At 41.9% G+C, this 22,506-nt stretch overlaps 1 protein-coding gene across 1 annotated transcript in view; it reads right to left on the reverse strand.

Annotated features, from left to right (window-relative positions):
- The window catches only part of UNC13C (unc-13 homolog C), a 1,458,878-nt gene that overhangs the window by 1,203,235 nt on the left and 233,137 nt on the right, over nt 1-22,506 (reverse strand). Inside the window, exons 3-4 of the mRNA XM_085644160.1 lie at nt 18,535-18,557; nt 17,959-18,023 (exon numbers count right to left, since the gene is read on the reverse strand). Coding sequence (XP_085500286.1) covers nt 17,959-18,023; nt 18,535-18,557 — 88 coding nt within the window. The remainder of the gene's footprint in view (nt 1-17,958; nt 18,024-18,534; nt 18,558-22,506) is intronic.

Below are 22,506 nucleotides of genomic sequence, written 5' to 3' on the forward strand. Positions count from 1 at the left end.
GGTGCCCATTGTCACTTTTACTATTTGCTTTTAGTATTGAACCACTAACAATGACTATTCGGGAGACGCAGACGATTTAAGGGGTACCCTTCGGGGGTGACGATCACAAAATCTCCCTTTTTGCAGATGATGTGCTGTTGTCCCTCGCAGAACCCTCAATATCGTTTCCTGCACTGCAATCAGAGCTGGCCAAGTTTGAGGCAGTAGCAGGCTTCAAGATTAACATCAATAAATCCTTTATACTCTACCTCACGGTCCCACAGGATGAAGCCAGCGTTCTACAGTCTCACTCCCCGCTACAATGGACTGACCAGCTCTATTCAGTATCTGGGGATTCAATTGACACTGTGGGTGGAAGGGCTATACAAGGCTAATTTCCCGGCCGCTCTTCTTCAACTCCAAAACGATCTTAAGAGATGGAAGCCCCTGTTCATCTCCTGGCTCGGCTGAATACACGCGATCAAAATGACGGTCCTTCCCAAACTGTTATATCTTTTTCAGGCCCTGCTTATTGAGCTGGATATCACATTCCTACCAAAAATGAAATCCATGCTTACTCAGTTCATTTGGCTAGGAGCGAGGACACGATTATCGTTCTCGCTTTTGCGGCGCCCCAGGGCGGAAGGTGGAGTGGGACTACCTGATCTAGGACTGTACTATAAAGCCGCTCAACTGAGAGTAGTGACAGAGTGGTTTAAAAGGGAATCGGAGAAGCACTGACTCCATATGGATAGAGCTATTGCGGGGAGGAGCATTTGGGATCTAATATGAACGCCCAAGAAAGAGAGACCAGCGAATGTGTATATCAGCACCCCCACTTGCACCGCTTTGAAAGTTTGGAACTCGGTGACAGGGAATGAACATTGGACCACTTTTCCCTCCCCTTACACGCCTATCCATTTCAATCCGTTCTTTCCACCAGCCATACAGGAAAGCCCCTTTGACGCCTGGAGAGAAGGTAGCTAACTCATGTTAGATCATTTATGCCATAATTATGACATTTGTAAAAGAAACTTTCACCTAAACCAGGACAAACAATTCCATTACATCCAACTCCGACACTGGGCTCTCACCCCTTCCGTTCATGAGACAGCAACAAGGGTGAAAACGGGCTTTGAAAAGTTTGTGAGGACAGTAGGTTCCATGAAGGGGGTGATTTCATTATTATACAACTATCTGCTCTCCTCCACACACTCAGCGCATCCTAGATATATGCCTATGTGGGAGGGGGTATTACAAAGAGAAATTTTAGATAATGAGTGGGCTGCACTATGGTCCGACATCATAAAATGTAATCATTCTCTGGAACTAAGTTAAGCACATTTAAAAACACTAATGGACTGGTACCCATATCCCGCCAAACACAAACGCATCTTCCCGAATACATCAGATAGGTGTTAGAGAGGCTGTGGTTTGCTCGGGGATTTCCAGCACATCTGGTGGGATTGCCCCACCATAAGACCATTCTGGGAGGAAATCCTAGCACAAATTAAGGCCATGTTCGGCTACCCCATACCGACCACTATTGAAGGGGTTCTTTTAGGCATCCGTGATCCTTCTCTTAAACACCAAACCAAAGCAGATAAATCTATCATGTGGACATGCATAGGGGCTGCGAAAGTAAAGATCGCAGCTGCTTGGAAGAAAAAGTCCACCCCACTCTTTCACTATGGCACTCGTGACTATGGAAACTACTTTGTCTTGAGAGAATGGCGCACATCTTCCGCAATGATTATAAGAGCTTTGAATACAAGTGGCGCCCACTGGTTGCCTTTCTTACACGGGGCTTGCCACTGGCAGTATGTCCACCTTCAATCAGGGATATGCATCTCTCAATTTTAACCAGCTAGCATGTGACCAGATGATGAATTACTGTCCATAGTTAGAGCTGCCGCCACTTACTCTGTTGCTGGGAGGGGGTGGGGGTTGTTTTTCTTTTGGGAGTTTTTTTTTTCTTTCATCTTCTTACCATTATGTTTCATTGGGGGACCTTCCCGTTTGGAAGGGTAGGGCGAAATACTGTCGCAAAAGAAAGACGGGTTGGCATTTTGCATTTTAACGAAAGGGATATCCAAGACCTGTACACTGTCGGAAACTGTACTGAATGTTATAGAATTCCCATAAAGAAAGGCATGGATATGATTGAATAAGCGAGTTCAACGTCACTACTTTCCATGTTGCAATGCTTTGTACTTTTGACTTTGAAACTCCTATTGCTGTAACGTACAAAGTGTATGCCTAACAGAAATGCTAATAAATACACGTTTGATAAAAAAAACCTTTAGATCAGGAAAAACCCCAACTTTAAATTATTAAGGTGCGCCTCACTAGGACGTTTACCCCACAAGGCAGGGTGTGTGACATTTAAAAAGTGGATATGAAAGAACGTAGTGTTGGCATGTGACTACAGTGGCTAGACCCAAATGCTGTAGTTGTCCTAGAAGTAAAAACCAAAGGGTCAGATAAAATAATAGTTCTGCTACTTTGGTTTAGGGTACGATACAGAAACTATTCAACCACTATTTTTTATATTTATTAAAAATCCAATTCACTTGTGAAATTGGATTTTTGATAAATATTTCGGGACAATATATTTTAACCTCCTCCTCTAGTAGGCTATTTAGCAATAGCCTGCCGGCAACTGGCCTCTATCAGTGTTCCCCTTAATAAGGTGTGACAACTGCTCCCAGAGGAGAAACAATGGTTGAGGCCTTTTGGTCTGAATACTTGGATGTTAGGTGCAAGGTATACAATTCCTCTCAGCTCAGGAGGAGAAACTGGGAAGTATTCATGAACTTCATTAACGTGTGGGACCAGGGTGAGGCCTGCCCATTTGTATTTAAGTGTAAAGTGAGACCTGGGGAAGAGAAGCATTTGTTTCCTGGGCCGTCAGTAGCCAGCTTGTCATTAACCTAGTGGGAAAAGCTGGTCCCAAAAACAGTTTGGTATGGTTGAGGGGGAAAGGACTGCTCATTTTCAGAAACACACTCCTAGCTGGCCCACTAGAACCCTTCAAGGGCAGAAGGGTGCTGCAATATGGGATTTACCTCAGAACAGTGGTCTGTGGGATAGTTTGTAGTAAGACAAACAAGATGTACTGCATAAGTGGAAAAGGTTAGCCTTGTAAACTTTTTCCACATTGGTTATGGAGTGTCCAGGAGTCATCCTGTGTACAGGCCAGTGAAATCCCACATAAGTTCTATCTCACTCATAACTCATCAGAACACTTCTGAACCCAAGGAAAAACATAAAAGAGGCCTGGACCGGCTTCCTGTTACCTGTTGTAGACCTGAGAGACTGGACCAGCTGCTACTTAGACCCAGGACTGGGAAAAAGCCTCTAAGGTTCAGCTGGATGACCTACTGTGTGCCTAAAGGGACATAGCAAGCTGCAATAAGCCTTTCTGGAGACCCAGATGACTAGTAGCAAGTGTACCTTGGTGGTGGCCCCTAACTGCTGTCACTGATGTCCTCGTAGCCTTATTAGAGATCAAGAGCAAGTGCTTCAGAAAATCTGAACATTTAGGACTTTTTGGACTTTTAAGACCCGTGGAGCATCAGTGGGACCTCGAAGCTTCAGACTCTCCCCACTGGAGGATTTTGAGCTCCATAAAAAGAAACTAAGGCAGAAAGTATACAAAACTGGACCTGGCAAAGATGTTAAAAATATCTGTCCGACAAGAGGACTTCAGTGGTCGCGAGTAATGATTCATGAAGCTTATCCTACCAAAACATTGCAGTACTTTACTTTTTCTTTGTCCCTTTTGTCTTAAAACTTTGACAATTCACATCTCAGATTTCCCTTATTTGCTTTTACTTCTTTTTGTATCATTTTTCATGAAATGTTTCTCCAATTTTAAAAACTGGTTGTGGGATCTTTATATTTTTTGTTTTGACTTTTTGCTTCTTTTGATGCTAAGTTCTTTAAACACTTTCCTTAAGTTAAGCAAGTTAACGGTGTCTAATACCAATATTGTATATTCTTGATTCCAAACACATGTCTTTTGCTTCTACCTGTCTCCCCTCCCTGCCCCTTTATTTCCTTGCACCCCTCTACCCTCCATGCCCCTTTACTTCACTCTTGTGGATTTGTTTTCATCACTTCTTTCTCTCTTTGACACTGTTTTCTCCTTTTCGCCTTTTGTGTTTTTCCTCTCTCTTGTTGTGGTTGTGCCTTATGAGAAAAAGTAAGTACCAGTCCACAACCAAATGAGTGCTGGTGGCCCCCATCCACAACCACTGGCTCAAATCAAGCACTGTTTATATATTGAACTTGATTTGTGGATTTAACTGGCTCTTCCACTTATTACTTGGGGAGGACTTGCATTCTCCCTGACTAATAAGCAATTTCCTTTACAGATAGAGTATTACATATCCAGACACTAATGGCTTGAACATCTGTCTTGTTTCAGATGTCCTGCAATTTATAGCTGCCCTGATGATGATGTAACTTCAACGTCGAAACATTTGTTGCCATTATAGCAAATAGATGAGGTCAGATTACATTTATTAGAGTGTTATGCCATGCAGTTAATTTGAATCAGATAGCAAACCCTATTGAGTTTATCTTATAGTCTTTGTATTTTGTGCATACACAACCTAAATCACAATCCTTGTTGTATGTTATTGTGTGATCCCTGGGCGCACAGAGCACTTGTTTCTCACTTTATCAGCAATGTATGGATTAGAAAGGTTTAGTAAAATAATTGTATTATGATTGAAGATTTTAGTGTTAAATTTCACTACGTATATTAGCATTTTTTCACACTTTGCTTTACCTCAAACTTGGTAAAACCTTCTGAATTGAGCCCTAACTGGCACACGCACCTCTTGGCAGGTCAGAACTCACAGCAGCAGAGTTCAGAGGAGCTGGGGGTAAAGTCTTTGTGTCTCTGAGACTTCAGAACAGGAGGCCAGCTCACTTCAGGCCCATGGAGAGCTCCTTCAAGCAGGGGACACAGCACACATCAAAGTCCTTCTCCTTTCCTTGGCAGAAACAGCAACTGCAGGCCAACCCTAGACACAGCAAGGGCAGTCTCTCCAGCTCTTCTCCTTGGCAAAAGTTATTTTTGAATTCCAGGAATCATCTAAAGTCTGGGTTTTGGGGTCTGATACTTATACCTCTTAATGTCTTTGTTCTCTTTGTGCAAGGGGCTCTGAGCCCAGTACAAACCAGTTCTGGAGGTACTCTGTAAGTGCGCAACAACATCCATTGTCAGTGTGAGCCTTGGCTCCAGACACACCACAGGGGGGGCGGAGCCAGAATTGTGGAAGGAAGGCACAGACCTATTTAGGTACAAGTGCTACTCCTCCCACCACTCCAAATGCAGATCAGGCCTATTTAGCCTAGTGCTGACTCATCCAGACTCCTGGAGCCACTGCACCTCCCCAGTCCCAGTCACTCCAAAGCAAGACAGTTAATCCACAAACATGGAGAGGCATACAGGATGGTTGAACAAGAAAATCGCCACTTTCTAAAAGTTCTATTTTCAAACACATAATTTAAAAACCATCTTGACCAAAAGATGTGTTATTAAATCCTGAATTCGCGGATACCAAACTCCATTTTTCAATCTTATCCTTACCGGAAGATTTGTTCGTAAAATGTTACAAAGCATTCCCCATTCTGTCCTATAGGGCAAGATAGCCTTTCAATAGTGAAAAACAAAATTGGCAGTATTTCACTATCAGGACATGTTATACACACTAGTATATGTCCTAACTTTCACATACACTGCACCCTGTTTAGGAGGGGTACCTTGGGCCTACCATAGGGCTGTCTCATGTGCAAGAAAAGGGAAGGGTAGGGCCTGTCAAGTTGTCGCACTTGCCAAGTTGACATGGCAGTTAACAAACTGTGCATAGGCACTGCGGTGGCAGGCCTGAGACATCTTTTCAGGGCTACTCATGTGGGTGGCACAATCAGTGCTGCACGCCCACTAGTAGCATTTGATTTACCAGCCCTGGCAAACTCAGTGCACTTTATTAGAGACCTACTGTTAAATCAAATATTCCAATCATAGATAACCAATCACAATAACAATTTACACAGAGAGTATATGAACTTTAGCACTGATCAGCAGTGGTAAAGTGCTTAGAGTCCTATAGCCAACAAACCCAGCTCAGGTAAAAAATAGGAGGAAGAAACAAAAAGATTGGGGATAACCCTGCAAAAAGACCCATTTCAAACAGCTGGTTACCTCTTTTACCCATAGAGAATACCATAATAGTAAAGGTCTTTCCAATTATATATATCCCCCAAATGCTGTAAGCCAACCTCCTGATGTGCAATTGCAGTTGATGCAGAAACAAGAAGGCATAATAATCTTTTTAATAAACTAATGTCTTCAACTTGCAGGGCTGTACTAGGAGCATACCCCCAAAGGCCAGCCAATAGTAGCAGCAGCCACCCCTCTAGCCTTATATATTTCAACAAGTTATCTTAATAGGTTGGGTACCTAACTTGGATGAGCACCTAAACTAAAAATTCTGTTAGAATTTCCACTATTTTGGCTTTAGCATTTAATATATGTTGTGTTCAAGAGCCATTTCCTTAAATAAAACACCCAAATAACAAAAGGATTTACATTAGCTATCAGGGTATTAACAATAAAAAATATTCTGTATTTTTTTGGTTTATCCCCACAGATCTTAGTAAGAGTTTTAGATTTGTTAATCACTATTTTTATGCACTCCCCAAAACCACTCATTAATTTCGGTAAGCCAACAGGGGTCCTAGACAGCAAAACAGCGTTGTCAGCATATAACAACACTGGTATAGAACACCCAGTGACACGGGGAGCAATGCCTTGCAAAATTGTAGAAATGTATCCACCCTATTAATAAAAAGAGAAAACAGAAAAGAGGTAAAACACAGCCTTGACGAATACCCCATTCAACAAAAGTGGGAGAGCATTCACCATATGTGCCAAAGCAAAATTTCATGGATTGTTCTCATAGAGGCGTGCAAGGAAAGCTATTATTAGTCTGGGGGCACCAAGGGAAATCAACGATGACAAGATAATGGTATGGTCAACTAAGCCACTTTGGTTTTCAAAGGTTTAGCTCTGGTATATTTCCCTACCAACAAGTCCAAGTTGACACATTGCTCAATGATTCTTAGGCCCTTTCTGAAACCGAACTGGGCAGGTGATAAAATAGAATGCTCTTGTACTCACTCTTCTACCCTTATCAGTAGGATCCTACTCATCACTTTTACTGAGGAATTCAGGAGCGATATAGGATGCTAGTTTTTAGGGTCTGATTTATCGCCCTTTTTATAGATTGGTACAATAATGGTAGTACCCCAAGAGGCTGGGAATGTATCAGTAGCAGCTATGTTGCACACTCGTACAAGGATAGGCCCCCATAATTCAGTAGGAGATTTAAAAGCATCTACCAGCACCCCATCGGGTCCAGGGGCACCCCACAGCACAAACCTGCAAGGCCAAGAGAACCTCTTCAAGGATTATATTCAGTGGACGGGGTTCTCATCTATGCATCACCTCAGAACATTCTACCCCTTTATCCCAATTATTCAGTTTAAAATTGTCAGAAAAGTATGCAACCCAAGCATCACTGGAGACGAAAGAACAGAACTCAGGGATAGTGTCATTTCTTTTTAAATGGTGCATTGACCGTATCCCAAAATAGCTTACTGTTATTAGTTTCTGTGGTTATGGTCAATTTTGTCCATGCCTCGTCCTAAAGTACTTTCTTCCTGTTGGAGAGAGCCTGTTTATACTGTAAATGAAAGGACTTAATAACTATGGTGTCCTGAGGATAACTGTTTAAAGCTTGTTTCAAACACTGGGAGGCATGGATGCAGACATAACAAAACCATCCCCCACCATTTCCCCCAGTACCAGTTCCTGAGCAGGTCAAAGATAGCTTAAAAGAACAGCAAATGTGATTAAAAGTATCCATCAGCAAATTATCGATCACATCGTTCCTGGAAACATATTTGAGTACAGCTACTTGTTACGATTTTTTGTAATATAAGGTTTGGATCAATACCTGCTCACTTAATTCGTACACCATTAGGCCTTTTGGGGGTAATAGTTAATGGAAATAATTAAAATGTCTTTACTCAGAAAAAGAAAGGTAAAATAATGGATTTATGGTCACTTAGTACGGACGGAACAATATTAGGGGTGCTACGCATAGCACTTGCAGAGGTAGATATCAAACCATGCTCAATGACTGAAGAGGTGTTTTTTTACAGTAAATGATAGGATTTGCTTCCCATTAGCATTATCTTCACACTTAAGTCACTCTAAATCATACTTTAAAATAATAGAGTTTAATGCATCACCTATTCATTATGGTAAAAATGAACAAAACCAACCCCTTCCTGATTAGTATATCCACATACAAGTGTTGCTGGTAAAGGACAATCCTGAATGCTAAAGTCGCCAGACCATAATGATACAAAATGATTATGGATAGGGTGTGGAAAGGCTTCCAATCAATATTCTAATGCTTTAACTACCCAACTGTGTGTAGCAACAAAAACATTATAAAAATATACCAACACCAAATGACGTCCCCACTTAATGGTTAGCCACAATAATTAAGAGCAGGGACCCACCGAAGAGGACTTTTTGATCCTTGCAGGAAGTTTAGTAGAAATACGATTTTGAAACCCTCCTTTGGTCTGCCAGGCATGGTTTAGCATTAAAAGATTTTCAAGAGAATCCCTCCACATGTGTTGGGTTTGTACACCAAGTTTCTTGTATACAAATAACATCAAAACCAGATACAGTATTAGTCCAATCAATATTTCATAGCTTGTTCATTAGCCCACACACATTCCAAGTTACAGATTTGTAACACTTCTCCAAAACGTGGTTATTACCACATATATTAGGCACATTGGTATACTGGCGCCTTGTGCTAGGATTAACCTCAATATTACTAACCTTAGGCTTATGAATACCCATATTAAAATCTATCATCACCCCTGGGGTGCCGAATAATCCATCATTAGACAATTTGATTACAAGGTTCCTCATGATACCCCCAAAATTGTCTTTGCCACTCCCCTGGTCATTGTTCCTGGTGTAATCAAGTCAATCGTTGTCTTGTTAAGAACTCAGATACTCGTACTTATTAGATGCAACCAAATGAGAATAAGGAATGGGATTGTTCCTGACACTCCCTGTAGATGTAATACATGTGATGCATTATGCATTTGTACAGAATTGTGTAAATGGAGGTAAAAAAAGCCAGGGGGAATAGAGCCATATTCTTGACAAACAGTCTTCTTTCAGATTTTTCAATAACGGCCTAATCCATCCCACCCTCCTAGTGAGCTAAATTTGGTGTGCTCTATCAGATTCAAATAAACACTCTGAGCTAAGCCAATGCACCATCTTGTTCTTCAAGGATTTGAGGGTTTCACTTACTCCCGGTTTCAATGGAGAACATTAACCAGGACAGCCGGATAAGGACAACATGCTGGAGGCAGGTCACTAGTTGTCATTTGGACATTAGAACAAACATGGTTTACTACTTGTGGCTGGGTGTCGGAAGAATGTGGTTGATTCGGATAAGAAATAAACGTAGAGGGCATCAACCCAGAAAACTCTATTGCAGTCTCCTGCACATTCCCAGTCATGGAGCCCTGAGAGGTTTGCTCCAAAAGAAGGGGGGTCACAGGTAAGGCCCTAACTAGCTGATGTACCTGGCCTGGGTTAGAGGCATGATCAACATGTTCCTGGTTTGGTAGAGGAACCTCAACAACACAGCTATTTGATGTATTCACACCTGATGTTTTCTGACAAAAAGAAGTTACTTTATCCACTTCACCCTCCAACCTGTCCAACTTTTCTCTAAGCAGCAACAATAAATCTTTCTTGGTAGATGTTAATTTACTCCGAAATGGCGCCCAGGAGGACTCATCCGAAGGGACAGAATGTTTAGCAGGACAGTTTTCACTCCCAAAATAAGTAGGGTTCATCAACGGGGCTTCCACCAACAGCTACGGCATTTCAGCAATTTCTTTTGTGTTTAGCTATAGGTGAACGGACTAAGGAAGAAGCGGCCATAGAAGAGGCAAATGTCCCTGTTACACAGGGGGCTGCTGGTTAATAGAACTATCAAAGGCCAAATAAAGACTGGTACTGTGCCTCGTCTTTGTGCTTGTCTTTGTCCAATATGGGCCCAGTGTTCTCAGTGGCTATAAAGCTGACATTTGGCCCAGCCATACCTGGGGATAAACGTAGTTCCACCAAATCTATTTCCTTTGATATAACACCCACAACATGTGCAAGGAATGAATCAATGGGTGTCTGATTCGTATCAGCTACTGGCTTGGTGTTTCCAGCCTTCCGCTTACCCGTAAAAGCATTTAAACCTCATAAGTCTGGTAAGTCTTTACAACAGGACAAGATAGGCCCCAACACCGCCGGTCCCCTGCAATACTACTATGCTGATGGAAAGTAGAAATAGTAGGCAAGTACAATTTACTTTCAGCTTGAAAAAGGGTCCAGCAAATTATGGGTCATGCTGCTAGAGGAACCAGATGCCTTACACAATAATTGTCAGCAAACACAAAAAATCAGGGAGTCAAAACCAAGGAGCAGGCACAGCCTCCTGATCTGAGCCTCAGAGGCATAAAAGCCTCTCCAACTAGTTTCCGACCCAGCTGCAGCAAGATCCTGACCACCAAGTGGTGCCCCACAGGTTCTGGACCCTTGGTGTGAGTCAGCACATTTTAAATCAAGCTTTTGGGCTCTTTGCAACTGCAAACATTCTGTTTACATCGAGACCATGCCACTCACACTGAAATCCAGCAAAAGCTGCCACCAGCCTTTCTCCTTGCACAGCAAGCATCAGTTGCCCACAGAGGACAGCCAACATGAAGCACCAGCCTGCCTGTCTGCAATGCCTGGCCTGCTGATTGTGCCCTGCTTATGCCTGCCCACAATGCTCTCCATGCTCCCTGCGAATCTCCCCAATGCTAACGGGTCTCTTGCCTCAAAACTTGAGAATTTAAACCTTCAGCAGGACTAATTTGGGACTGTACATTTAACCTCCACTCTATTGCGGTCAGTCTGACTTATGGCTTTGGCCCAGTCCAGCAGGACCCGATTATTGTGGTGGACGTATTTTGCTTTTAGAGCTATTTTACAGTTAACTCTTTTAAAAAATCATAACTCCAGTTCTACTGATTGGATTTTAGACATTTTGATCTTGCTTTATTTATTACATTTTGCTCTATTTTTCTAACCTGGTGTAGGATTTTTTTGGGCGGTGTTACTATTTTACTGTTTGAAGTATTGCACAAATACTTTATACATTGCCTCTATGTTAAGTCTGACTGCTCTTTGCCAGGCAACCAGGGGGTTGACTACAGGTACATTTGGGATTTGCTAGAGCCTCACCCTGACAAGGATTGTGGTTGTTGCTTGACCAGGGCTAACACCCAAGTCAACTAGTAACCCAATTTCTTACAATTTTCTTATAATTGTATATCTCTAGAATAAATGCAGCATGGATTTGTGGTCTTTTTTGTGATGTACCATCTATATGACAATTTTAACATTATCTCTCTCACCCCCTCTCTTGATATCATTCCAGTTATATTTCCCTACTAGGTTTTATATACCTGACATTATTTCCATTAATATTATCCTAACTCTTAAAATTATGATGACTGTTCACTCTATTAAAATGGTCTTAAGCAGTTGCCTCATCTAACATTGTAGGAGCTACTGTTTATCTTGACTTGATCCATGCCGAAAAGTCTTCCCTTTGAACTACTGTACTCTGTTTTTCCTCTCTGACCCAAGTTCCTCGAAATCATTACAATTCAGTTTTTTTCAAGTTCATAGTTTGTAGTCAGAATGCTATTAACTTTCAGGTTACGACAGGATGTTACTGTAAACGTTAGTAGGAAGGATAAAAGAAGATGTGATTTTTAATTACAGGCCTATTTTACTACCTACAGTGGTCTGGCTTAGAAAGATTCACTGTATTGTTGGCCAATACACCAAAATGCATTAAAGCAGTTGGAACGAACACAATAAGGCGCGGACCATACCTTATATTTGCAACACAATTATTCAAGTCTTATTGATATGGTAATGAATGAGCCCTTGGCAGATTTCTGATGCTTTAGTGACAAGAACATCACCGAAGACAGCAACCATCTGATCATAATTGAGAGATATCATTGAGGACATTACCGCTTATAGCATTGACTTGCAAAAAATATAGAGAGAAGTAGATTGCTGTTATGTTCTCCAGCAATAAATATCCCAATAGACATCAGTTGCAGGTGGAAGGCTGTATTAGCACTGTCATCAATTACATAATCGCACAATGGAAACCAAATTTAATTTCCACTGTTCAGAAAACAGATGTGGAAAGTAGCACTGGTTTGTTGCTTCTGCGAGGTCCATTATCACATCAATATTTAGGTCATCAATGATTTAACTCCTGTATTTGTGTGTGTGAGGAGAAAATAGAGTTTTCTGCAATTTCCCACACATATCCTCTTAGATATTAATAGTAGACCTTGCAGTTGGATATATGGCGTCCAGGCGGTATGTTTACTATCAACAACAAGATATAAAATACACGGTCAAAGCAGTTTCAATGAAATCATCAATGATTCAATTTCTGATGTTATCTGTCAGATGTATATTAGTGATACTTTCATGGTTGTGATAGATTTTAGGTTTTGGATTACAATCATGACTATCCCTCAACTGTACAGTGTTTGTGTAATGTTGATTAGTTACATCCCATAATTTGTATTCAGTGACTATATGCCCATTATATATATATATATATATATATATATATATATATATATATATATATATATATATATATAATTAAAGAATTTGATTAAAAAATGACAATTAGATGTCATAGTCAATAAATGCTCAGTTGCCACAATATTATTTTTTAAAACCTGAGATATCTTTCAGCGGCAGTGCCTCCATCTGGGCGGAGGCTGAAAAGTAGGAAACATGATAAATAAAATGGTAATAAAACAGATGTATTACCATTTTATTTATTATCCTGGCTGCAGCTAAATCTGAGGGCGGGGCAGCTGCAGGGAGGAACAGTGTGCACTTCAGTTTAAAGTATGCATGTCACTTTGGCCGGCTGTCTCGCAACGGCCAGCATGAAATGTGCACTTTAAACACTCCAACCCAAGCTGTCCTAAACATCCGGGTGGAGAGCAAACACAGAACCCCGTGCTATAAGGAGTGTTGCACCAGCATGCTCCAACCAATCCTGGTGATTTTCTCATGCTGCATGAGAGAAGCGTCTGGATTTGTAGAGGGGAGTTGCTGGCTGGAGTTCTGGTAACCTATGCTGCCAAGGTGAAGAAGAGCACCGAGCACGAGACAGTAGGTAAGTAAATGTTTTTTGGAAGTTGGTTTAACTCACTGACAGGCACTTTGAGAAACTTGCAGTGCCTTCAGTCTCAACTCCAGAGAGCACTCAATCATGGCCGTTATAAACACTGTTTAAAACAGACCACGATTGAGAGGTTTGGCTTCCAGCCTAAGGGAAGTGCTGATTTTAATTTGTGCCTGTCGGTGGGTTACAAACTCGCCAGTCACCGCAGCTATTTGTTTGCCTCTAGCCACCACTGATATCCTTAGAAAAATCTTCAATTGGGGGAATGTTAATCTTCTGACCCAAAGCCTGAAACTACTGAAAATAGCCCACTATAGTCATACATACACAGCAATACATCTGATGAAGGATTGCCCATTAATTTACACTTGTTTTGAAACTAGGCTTACTACTGTTCTCAAAGTATCATTTTCAGTTTGGCGACTGGGTTGAAATTAAAAACTGCTGGGATGGTAAAGTCCACTAACATGTATTAGCCCACCTGCCTTTCCCAGTTCTTCAGTGCACAGGAGTTATACCTTTGGTGGTGGTGTTAGATCAGGTGGGCTTCCATTTTACAGAACCAAACTCCAAAATCGGGGCTATAGTATGCAAAACAAAAAAATGACAAGTTCCTAACAGACAGAATGATTTTTCTCCCTGCGCCTGACGGATAATTCTTAAATGTCCTGTTCGCCACCACCATAGATTACATTCAGTTGTGAACAAGGACAACAAGCATTTAAAGGTCAGCCCTTAATAGTCCAGTGCACTAAAGATGGCGGCCCTGTAGTTCGGCATGGTAGGATCAGCAAAGGCACCAATGTCCAAAACAAAGCATTTCTCCCACCTCTGTAGGAGGCAGGTTTCCATGGGTTTATCAGATGAAGACATCTGCTATTTCTCTTGCAGGATGCCCCTACCTTGTCCAATGCTGAACGATCCCCTAACTATCTATTACATGAAATCTAACTCTGTCTTTTTTTAATAATTTTTTTTTTATTGAGCAGAGCATTAGGTACATAAGATACATAATATACTTTGAGTCATTATTATTAAATAAAACCATTTGTACAAAGCATATACGATTGCTTCTAATTTCATAATAAAATTTAAAAAAAGATAAAACTGTAGCAGCAAATAACATCATCGTCCAAAAGTAACAATGTGCAAATTTATCTAGAAAAAGTGCAGCCACCGAGAAAGTTGCAAGTGCTTCTAAAGTGCAATATCAATTAAAGTGTAAATGCCTTTTTATCGTAAATAGCGGCAGCTATACATCACAATCAATTTTTAGAAAAAAATGTGGCTATAGCATCGAATGACGTTATTGATCAATAATAACCATAAACGAATCATTCAAATAAAGTGCAAACCTAAATAAAGTGCTAGTGCTTCTAAAGTGCAATACCTACTAATGCCTTTTTATAAATAGCAGCTACAACATCAATAAATAAAATGAGTGTTAAAGACCCTCTTTTGACTTCTCTAGATCATTAAAAAACTTCCAATTTTTCTCGAACTTCCTAGTGGCCCCCACCCGTCTAGCATAGGACTCTTCGAAATTTCGAGTCCTTTTCATTTTATTGAACCATTTCAGATGAGAGGGGGGTTCGCTAGACTTCCAATTCTGAAGAATTAAAGAGCGAGCTACAGTACAAGAAATAAATAAAAAAACATTCTCGGCCTCTGTTAACATCGTACTGTCCCTGCAAAGTCCAAACAATGCAACCTCGGCCTCGAGCGAAACACTCTTCCTGATTGCTAACTCAATATCAGCGAGAATTTCCTCCCAGAAGGGCCTCAACCGAGGACATATAAAAAAGATATGCTGCCATCCGCCTTCCCCATCTGCCTGACAGCGGAAGCACTTGTTCTCAGCCCCCGGGAATATTTTTTTTAGGGCGGCAGGGGTTAAATAGGAGAGCCAACGTGATAGGAAGGCCATCCTTTTAAAATTCGCGGCACGCAGAGATTTACTTACTAAATTACATATGGCCTCCCAATCCGTCAGGGAAAGAGCGCATCCAGCCTCACAAGCTACTTTAACCATATGGCTCTCCGTCACTGGAACTTGGCCATGTTGATGTAACAACCGGTACCACTTCCCTACACAACCCACTTTGGCCCCATAGAGAGCTACCACAAGTTGATTTGGGGTATCAAAAATGCCACTAGTATTTTTTAAACAGTGAGCAATTTGGAAGTATTCAAAAAAGGCGGGTTTCCGGTGGCTCTACGCCCTTGCCATAACTTCTTGCCAGGAGATCGCCCTATTTTGAATTATAAAATGTCTTAACTCGAGTAGACCGCAACCTTCCCAATTATTAATATGTCTTGATCGAAACTGGAGGCCGAGACTGAAACATTCTCTTAATTTTAAATATTGGAGACCCGAAGAGCCCGTCTGAAGTCTAAAAGCGTAATCCTTTAAAGTCTTATATCTTGTTTTTTTAGGAAGTTTGGCAGTTTTTAAAAACACTCGTATTTGCGAACCTGTTTCTAGCGTCATTTTATCTATAAAGAAGGTATCTTTAGTACTTTTGGATCCTATCAGACACTAAATCTAAAAAGGCTGCCTCGTAATAAGTTCTTACATGAGGCAAAGCTAAACCTCTGTGAGATAGGTAATTGAATCACTGACAATTTAACCCTTGGTACTTTCTTTCCCCAAACAAACTCTCTAAATAAGGTTTCTATTTCTCTAAAAAAAAATACAGATTTATCTTGATTGAGACATTAGTAAAAAGAAATATGAGCAGCGGGAGTATGGACATTTTGATTAATGAAACTCTACCCACTATTGATAAGGGGAGTAGAAGCCATTGTTCCAAAAGTTTCTTAATTTTCTCCTTCAGTCTTAAATAATTCAATTTGTATAGCTGTTGGTACTGACTAGACACAAATATCTCGAGATATCTAATTGGATCTGGCTTAGTTGCTTGTGTCCTCAAACAAGATGGAAAAGAATTTAAATCTGTATTGAGGGCAAGAACTTCTGTTTTATTAGCATTTGTTTTATAACCGCCAATTAATTTGAACTTCTTAAATTCCCTTAAAGCCATTTCGAGATTGTCGTTGTCGGGGGTCAAATACAAAATTATGTCGTCTGCCAAGAGTTTCAGCTTTGCCATGCCAGGGATAGGTGGTTGAATACCAGCATTAGGTCGTATTGTAATTACCAGAGGCTCTATAAAAAAGGTAAAAGGCAAAGGCGAGAGCGGGCAACCCTGCCTAGTCCCACGGTTTATTTTTATGGTCCCGGCTTGTTTTGAATTAATAACTACCTCAGCTGTGGCCCCCTGATAGATATTACGGAGCATGTTGACAACCTGAGCTGGGAAGCCAAACAGTCCGAGAGCAAAAAACAGGGTTTTCCAGTTTACTAAGTCGAAAACTTTCTCGGCGTCGACCATTACTATACTTGTCGGGATAAAGTTAGTGTTAAAATAATCCAAGGCATGTATTAAAAACTGAGTATTAGCCGTCGTTGATCTACCTGCTATAAAACCGGTCTGATCACTATGAATTGTCTCTTGGGCGACAAATAAAAAGTGCTCTGCCCACACTTTCATTAAAATCTTATAATCTGAATTCAAGAGACTGATGGGCCTATATGAGTTTGCATCCACGGGATTTTTGTCTTTTTTAACAAAGGATACAAATATCCATTCTTTAAAACCTCCTGGAACCAAACCACCCTTTTTAATATAATTAAACACATTTTTCAGGGGGGTAATTATTTCCTTTAAAAAAGCTTTATAAAATTCAATAGGGAAACCATCCTGCCCACATGCTTTAGCCCCTGCAGTTGCTTTAATGGCTGCTAAAATCTCGGCGGATTCCACATCAGATCCCAATTGGCTGATCCGATTATCTGAAAGTTTAGGAATATTCATATTCGTGAAATACTCCCGGATTAGCTCCTCCTCCACAAAATATTCAGTCGAGTAGAGTAAAGTTGGTGGAAGTGTTCCAAAAAGATCTTGGGAATCTTGCCCCAGTCTGGGGGTCAAGGATTTTAGATATTATAGCTGCTTCTTGTTTTTTTCTAGTTGAATTAGCCAGTAATTTACCAATTAACTGGCTTTCTTCATAAACCCTTTGTTGGTATATCAGTAAACTACCGATCTCCTCTAAAACGAAAAAATCCCTCAGCGCCATTCTTGCCTGCTCAAGTTGATTAGGGAGCAACTGGAGTTGGGGGGCATACTCTTTTTCCACCTCTATTTGTAGTTCAGCTATTTTAAGCCTACGGGTATTTGCCTGGGCGGCCGTAAAGGCTTTTATTTGACCTCGGGCAGCCGCCTTAAACCCACCCCAGACAGAAAAGGGCTCCGCGGTGTTCTCATTGATTTTAAAATATTCAGCGATCTATTCTCTAAAGCTTTTCACCCAATTCTGATCCTGCAAAAGGAGACTTTTTCTTAACTATGATTTGTCCAATGATGAACTTGCTGGCAGGTTACTATCAAGTTGTTATGATTAGAATTTTTCGCAAAATATGACATTCTCCTATCACTGTGTCACATGAAACGTGCTAATGAATTCCATGCATGTTTCTGAATATTATTGTAAAATATATGAACAAACTCACCTTCCAGATGTTTGTATCTCGTAAAGTTTGGAAGCATCCATAGAACGTCCACTAACTATTCGAGCCTTTCAGTGAAGAAAAAAATAAAACATACATCGTTAATAGATGGTTTACTGAAGCCATCCGTTGTTTAAATAGGGTTACATCATACAAAGAACATCTGTCATGAACGATGTAAAGCAGGGTCAGCTCCATGCCAAAGCAAAAGCATTTATAAATTCAAAATATGCCGAATTTGGCGAGTTTAGAAACACATTGGTATGGCCAATAAAATGTTGATGGGAGTTTTCTACGTGAGTTGCAAGCAATTATTACATGTAGGTAAAATAAATACTTTGCTTGACAGCAGCAGACCCTTATGTTGGCAAACATGAAGTAAGGTAAGCACCACAGTGAAGAGGATACCCCTGTTTATTGATGCAACACATTTGGAGTTCACTCAAAGGACAACAGAAAATGGGAGCTGGGATAACATGCAGATTTTCATAACTCAAATGAACAAAACAAACAGGTCAAAATAAATCACAAACAAATATTAACAAGACATGATCCCTTAAGAAAGATGTGATTTAAAACCTTTTCATCCATAGAATTGCTATCTGAAAGAGAACCAGGAAGAGGGGGAATACATGTTAGAAAAATTAATGGCAAATAATGTTGTTTAGATATGAACTACTGCATTCTTCAAAAATAAATAAACAGGGTAAATCAACAAAGGGTTATGTGCTTCAGGGGCTCTAATTCAGAACCAAAATAATGCAATATTAGTTGCCAACATATATTCAAGAAATAATGAAGTAATGCATAGTAATGACCAATGTTTCAGAATTAACAATAGCTGATTTGATATTTATTCAATTGCTACCTGTACTTACATTCAGAGGATTAACAATTAAAATAAGAACCGATTTCATAAATGGTTAAGACTACATTGACAGAATTGCGCACTTTTATATATTGACCTCCTCTTGAAAGGTGCTTACTGCAGGATTATTACGATAAACTAATCAAATTCAATACAATAAAATGGTGCATTTCACATACATTAAAACTGAATAGTGAATAGCGGTTGTATTTTGACATGCATACACGCATACCAACATGTTATAGACTCAGCGAGAGGCAGCCCATGTTATTCATATTTTTTTGCATGGTACTCATCATAGGAAGAGCTTTTTTGTGTCTTTTATAACCTAAGCGCCACATAAGTGCTTAATCTGTGCCAGTGTTTTTCGGTGCTGGGCACCAGTACTTATTTTTAAACATGGACCTATTTATGACAGTACATCACATGGTGGGGAGCTCAGCTTCTTTTCTTTTTTGTTTCTTTTAGCACAGCACGAGTGTTAAGCAATTTAATGTATTACAAAAAAATAAAACTTGCACTTCCGGGCCATCCTTATTACAGCGTGGGATGACTTACTACAGTCAAAATGTTCTACTTGTTTAAGTGTAACAGTTAGGTGATGATGGTCCTGCCATTTATTAGCAGTAGCAGCTGCTGGTTGCAGAGGAATACCTCAGGCCTGGCATTTGTGCCATTTTATGAACTTCACAAAACTTTCCTAAACTTTGACTCATCCAAACTGACTCAATCCTGCGCACCAACGTAGGGAGGTCTGCATCGCATACTATGATCCACCACTACACCGAGGTGCACGGAGGGGATTACCAATGGTGGGTGTCACCTCTCTGCATCACAGTCCAGATGATGCTGCGCTGTCCAGACACTGTGGATGGTGACGCCCCTGAGCTGCACATAACTTGTGTGGCGTGAGCGCTGCAACTTCAAACCTAAGGGGGCCCTGCTGCAACAACTGCATCGGGAGGTCCACCAGCGGACTTGTTGGTGACTGATGTACCCAGGCTTGTGAAATCACAGATTTAGAGAGAGTGCTGCTGATTGCGCTACGGTGTCAATGTCCAGGTAAGGAGAAGGTAGGACGCGTAGCTGAGGAGGCACAGTGGTTGAGTCGCCCAGGCCTAGCACCTGTAGATGATGCACCCCCAGTGGAGGATCATCCGCTCTAGCGGAAGAGCGTAGCCCTACTGCTTTTAAGCAGTGCAGGAAGAGGACAAATCATCACATGATTATAACTTCCTGATCTAATCGTACTATGTTTCCTTTGCGGGTGGGAGGGTGGGTAGGGCTGCTCCACTCACGGCGCAGGGCATGGGCGGAGTGGCATGCCCACTCAAGTGTGCAATGACTGTTTAGCCGGCCCACTCAGGCCACCCAAAGCAGTCATGCGCACTGTCCTGTTAGCAATGCAGTCCGCATTACAGCCTGCATGGAGAACATGCCCACTCCTCCAGCCCCTAGATGAATGGCTTGTCCCGGCACCATTGCCCAATTGTGAGAAGTTGGCCTGGTATATGCTGTCCACTAGTTATAGTGGGCACCTTGCACCAGTCCAAACAACCCGTATTGATGATTAGGTTTATGATAACCTTTATTGAAAGCTATCCTAGAGGTAGCTATGGAGAGCAGCCTTCAGGCTAAGTCTTGAAGGAGTGTAAAGCAGCTTGGTTTACCAGATTATAACCTCTTGAATAACTAAATGAAAGGAGAACCACACAAGGTATACATATAAAATATATGTAGTTATTTCTAAACACTCTCTACTAACCTTTTTATGGGAGCAAGGCACACAATAATACTGTTCTGAAACGACAGCAAATAGCACAATATACAAAGGTCCCTAGGGGGAGACCAAACCATATATTAAAAAAGTGGTATAAGAACCACGACTTGACTAGACACAGTGCCTAGAGCACGTACAATCGCTGGCACCCCAAGGAACCTCCCAAGGTAGTGACACAGGGGACCCACGGGGGAAGCGTGCAGTGTGAGAACACAGCCGCGAGCTCCGTATAATCCTATGGGACAGTCGTGGTTGAAATTTTAAAGATTAAGGACACTTAGGAGAGGACTTGGAGAAAACCCTTTCAGACTTAGAAGGTTCTAAGGCCAGCACCCACGTTAGCACCATAGTACTCGTGTTACCTAACCCAGGGAAGCCGGGTGCATAGGTGTCAATTGGTGTCGGGAATCTTCGAAGTCGTCAATGGAGATTTGCTGCAAAGTGCTGCTGCCGTGGAAATGAAAAGTGTCCAGTGTGATCCAAGCCTGGATCAAAGATTTGAAGAACCTGAAAGCAGAGGGGACAGAGGCTGGGTCACTTGCTAGTGACCAGGGGCACGATAGACAAATGCCCACCGATTTCGGGTGTTTCAGGTGCGATGAGGTGAAGCTTGACTCCACTTCCACAGAGACCAGGAGGTGTTGACAATGACCACAGTCTGCAGGTGAACTGTCCCACGAAGGATGTCAAGTGCTTGGGGGTCGGTGTCCAGATTGGAGACCAACAAGCCTTGGCAACTGCTACCCACATGGTGAGAGTAAAACGGCTTCGGTGTGGACCAGCACGGTCCTGTGGACTCCCCAAGCGATGGAGAGTCAGGGCACGTCTGGAGCAACCAGGAAAGCCCATTGAAAGTTAAAGTACCCTTCTCTGGGACCCACAAGTTGACAGACAATGGATCATGAAGGGACCTCAAGAGGAATCACTTAATACCAGCCTACGGGTCACTTGAGGAGTGTAGGCCAGTAATCTTCAGTAGAATCACTGCTCGGGGTTGGGACTATAAGTAGCTCAAAGCACAGTCTCAGGGATTGCCAAGAAGCATATGCTGCTTCAAATGTGCATGGTGTCCAGGGGTTCGGGTTGCACGGTCCACACGAGGCCATGGATCTCAGGGTTGCTGAAAGCACGGATCAGCCTCGGGGAAGCTTGGAAACCCACCTCCTGTGTTGCAAAGTCTTCGGAGTCCTTCAGGAGCTGCGTAGATGCGAACTGGACAGATGCGTCTTTGGTGCTTGCCTTGCAGGGGAGTAAATCCTTTACTCTAAGGGACATTCTTTGGTCATCCAACATCGTGTAGATAGTTGAAGTTCTGGGATTCTGTAGCAGAGTTTCGTCCAGGTAAATCTAAAGTCCTGTATCCAGGGTTCCTACTTTATACACAAGGAAGGGGTGGGACAAACTCTGGGGACCCACCTATGGGAGGGTCAGGACAGAGGGGTGGCTACACTCATATCCTTTGTCCAGTTTCGCACCAGAGCAGGGGCTGGTAGCCCCTGCAACAGGTTTGAGCTGGACTATGCACAGGGACACCAAATGTGCCCCCAGTGCAGACATCAAATCACTCTTGGAGTGCACCCACCAAGCCCCAATACACTAAAGCCTGTCTGAGAGGTGGTGATACCTCCCTGTGACAGGAAACCTATTGTCCAGGCCTCCCCTGCCGGAGTTTAGTCCAGCAGCAGGAGGACAGACCCGTGTCTGTGGCTAGCAGCATCCATTTTGTGATGCCAGGGTCTGGTGAGCTGGTACCGGGTGTACCAGTGAAGTCATGTTTCTCCCTCTAGTAGGGTGGAATCATACCTCCCCACCAGTTACTGGTGGGGAGGTATGATTCCAAGTTGTTTGACACCAAACACAAGATGTTTCCATGCAGTCATTCCAGAATTAGAATTTACCGCGA

The sequence above is a fragment of the Triturus cristatus genome, chromosome 3_1 (genome assembly GCF_964204655.1).
Source record: "Triturus cristatus chromosome 3_1, aTriCri1.1, whole genome shotgun sequence".
Classification (NCBI taxonomy): Eukaryota; Metazoa; Chordata; class Amphibia; order Caudata; family Salamandridae; genus Triturus; species Triturus cristatus.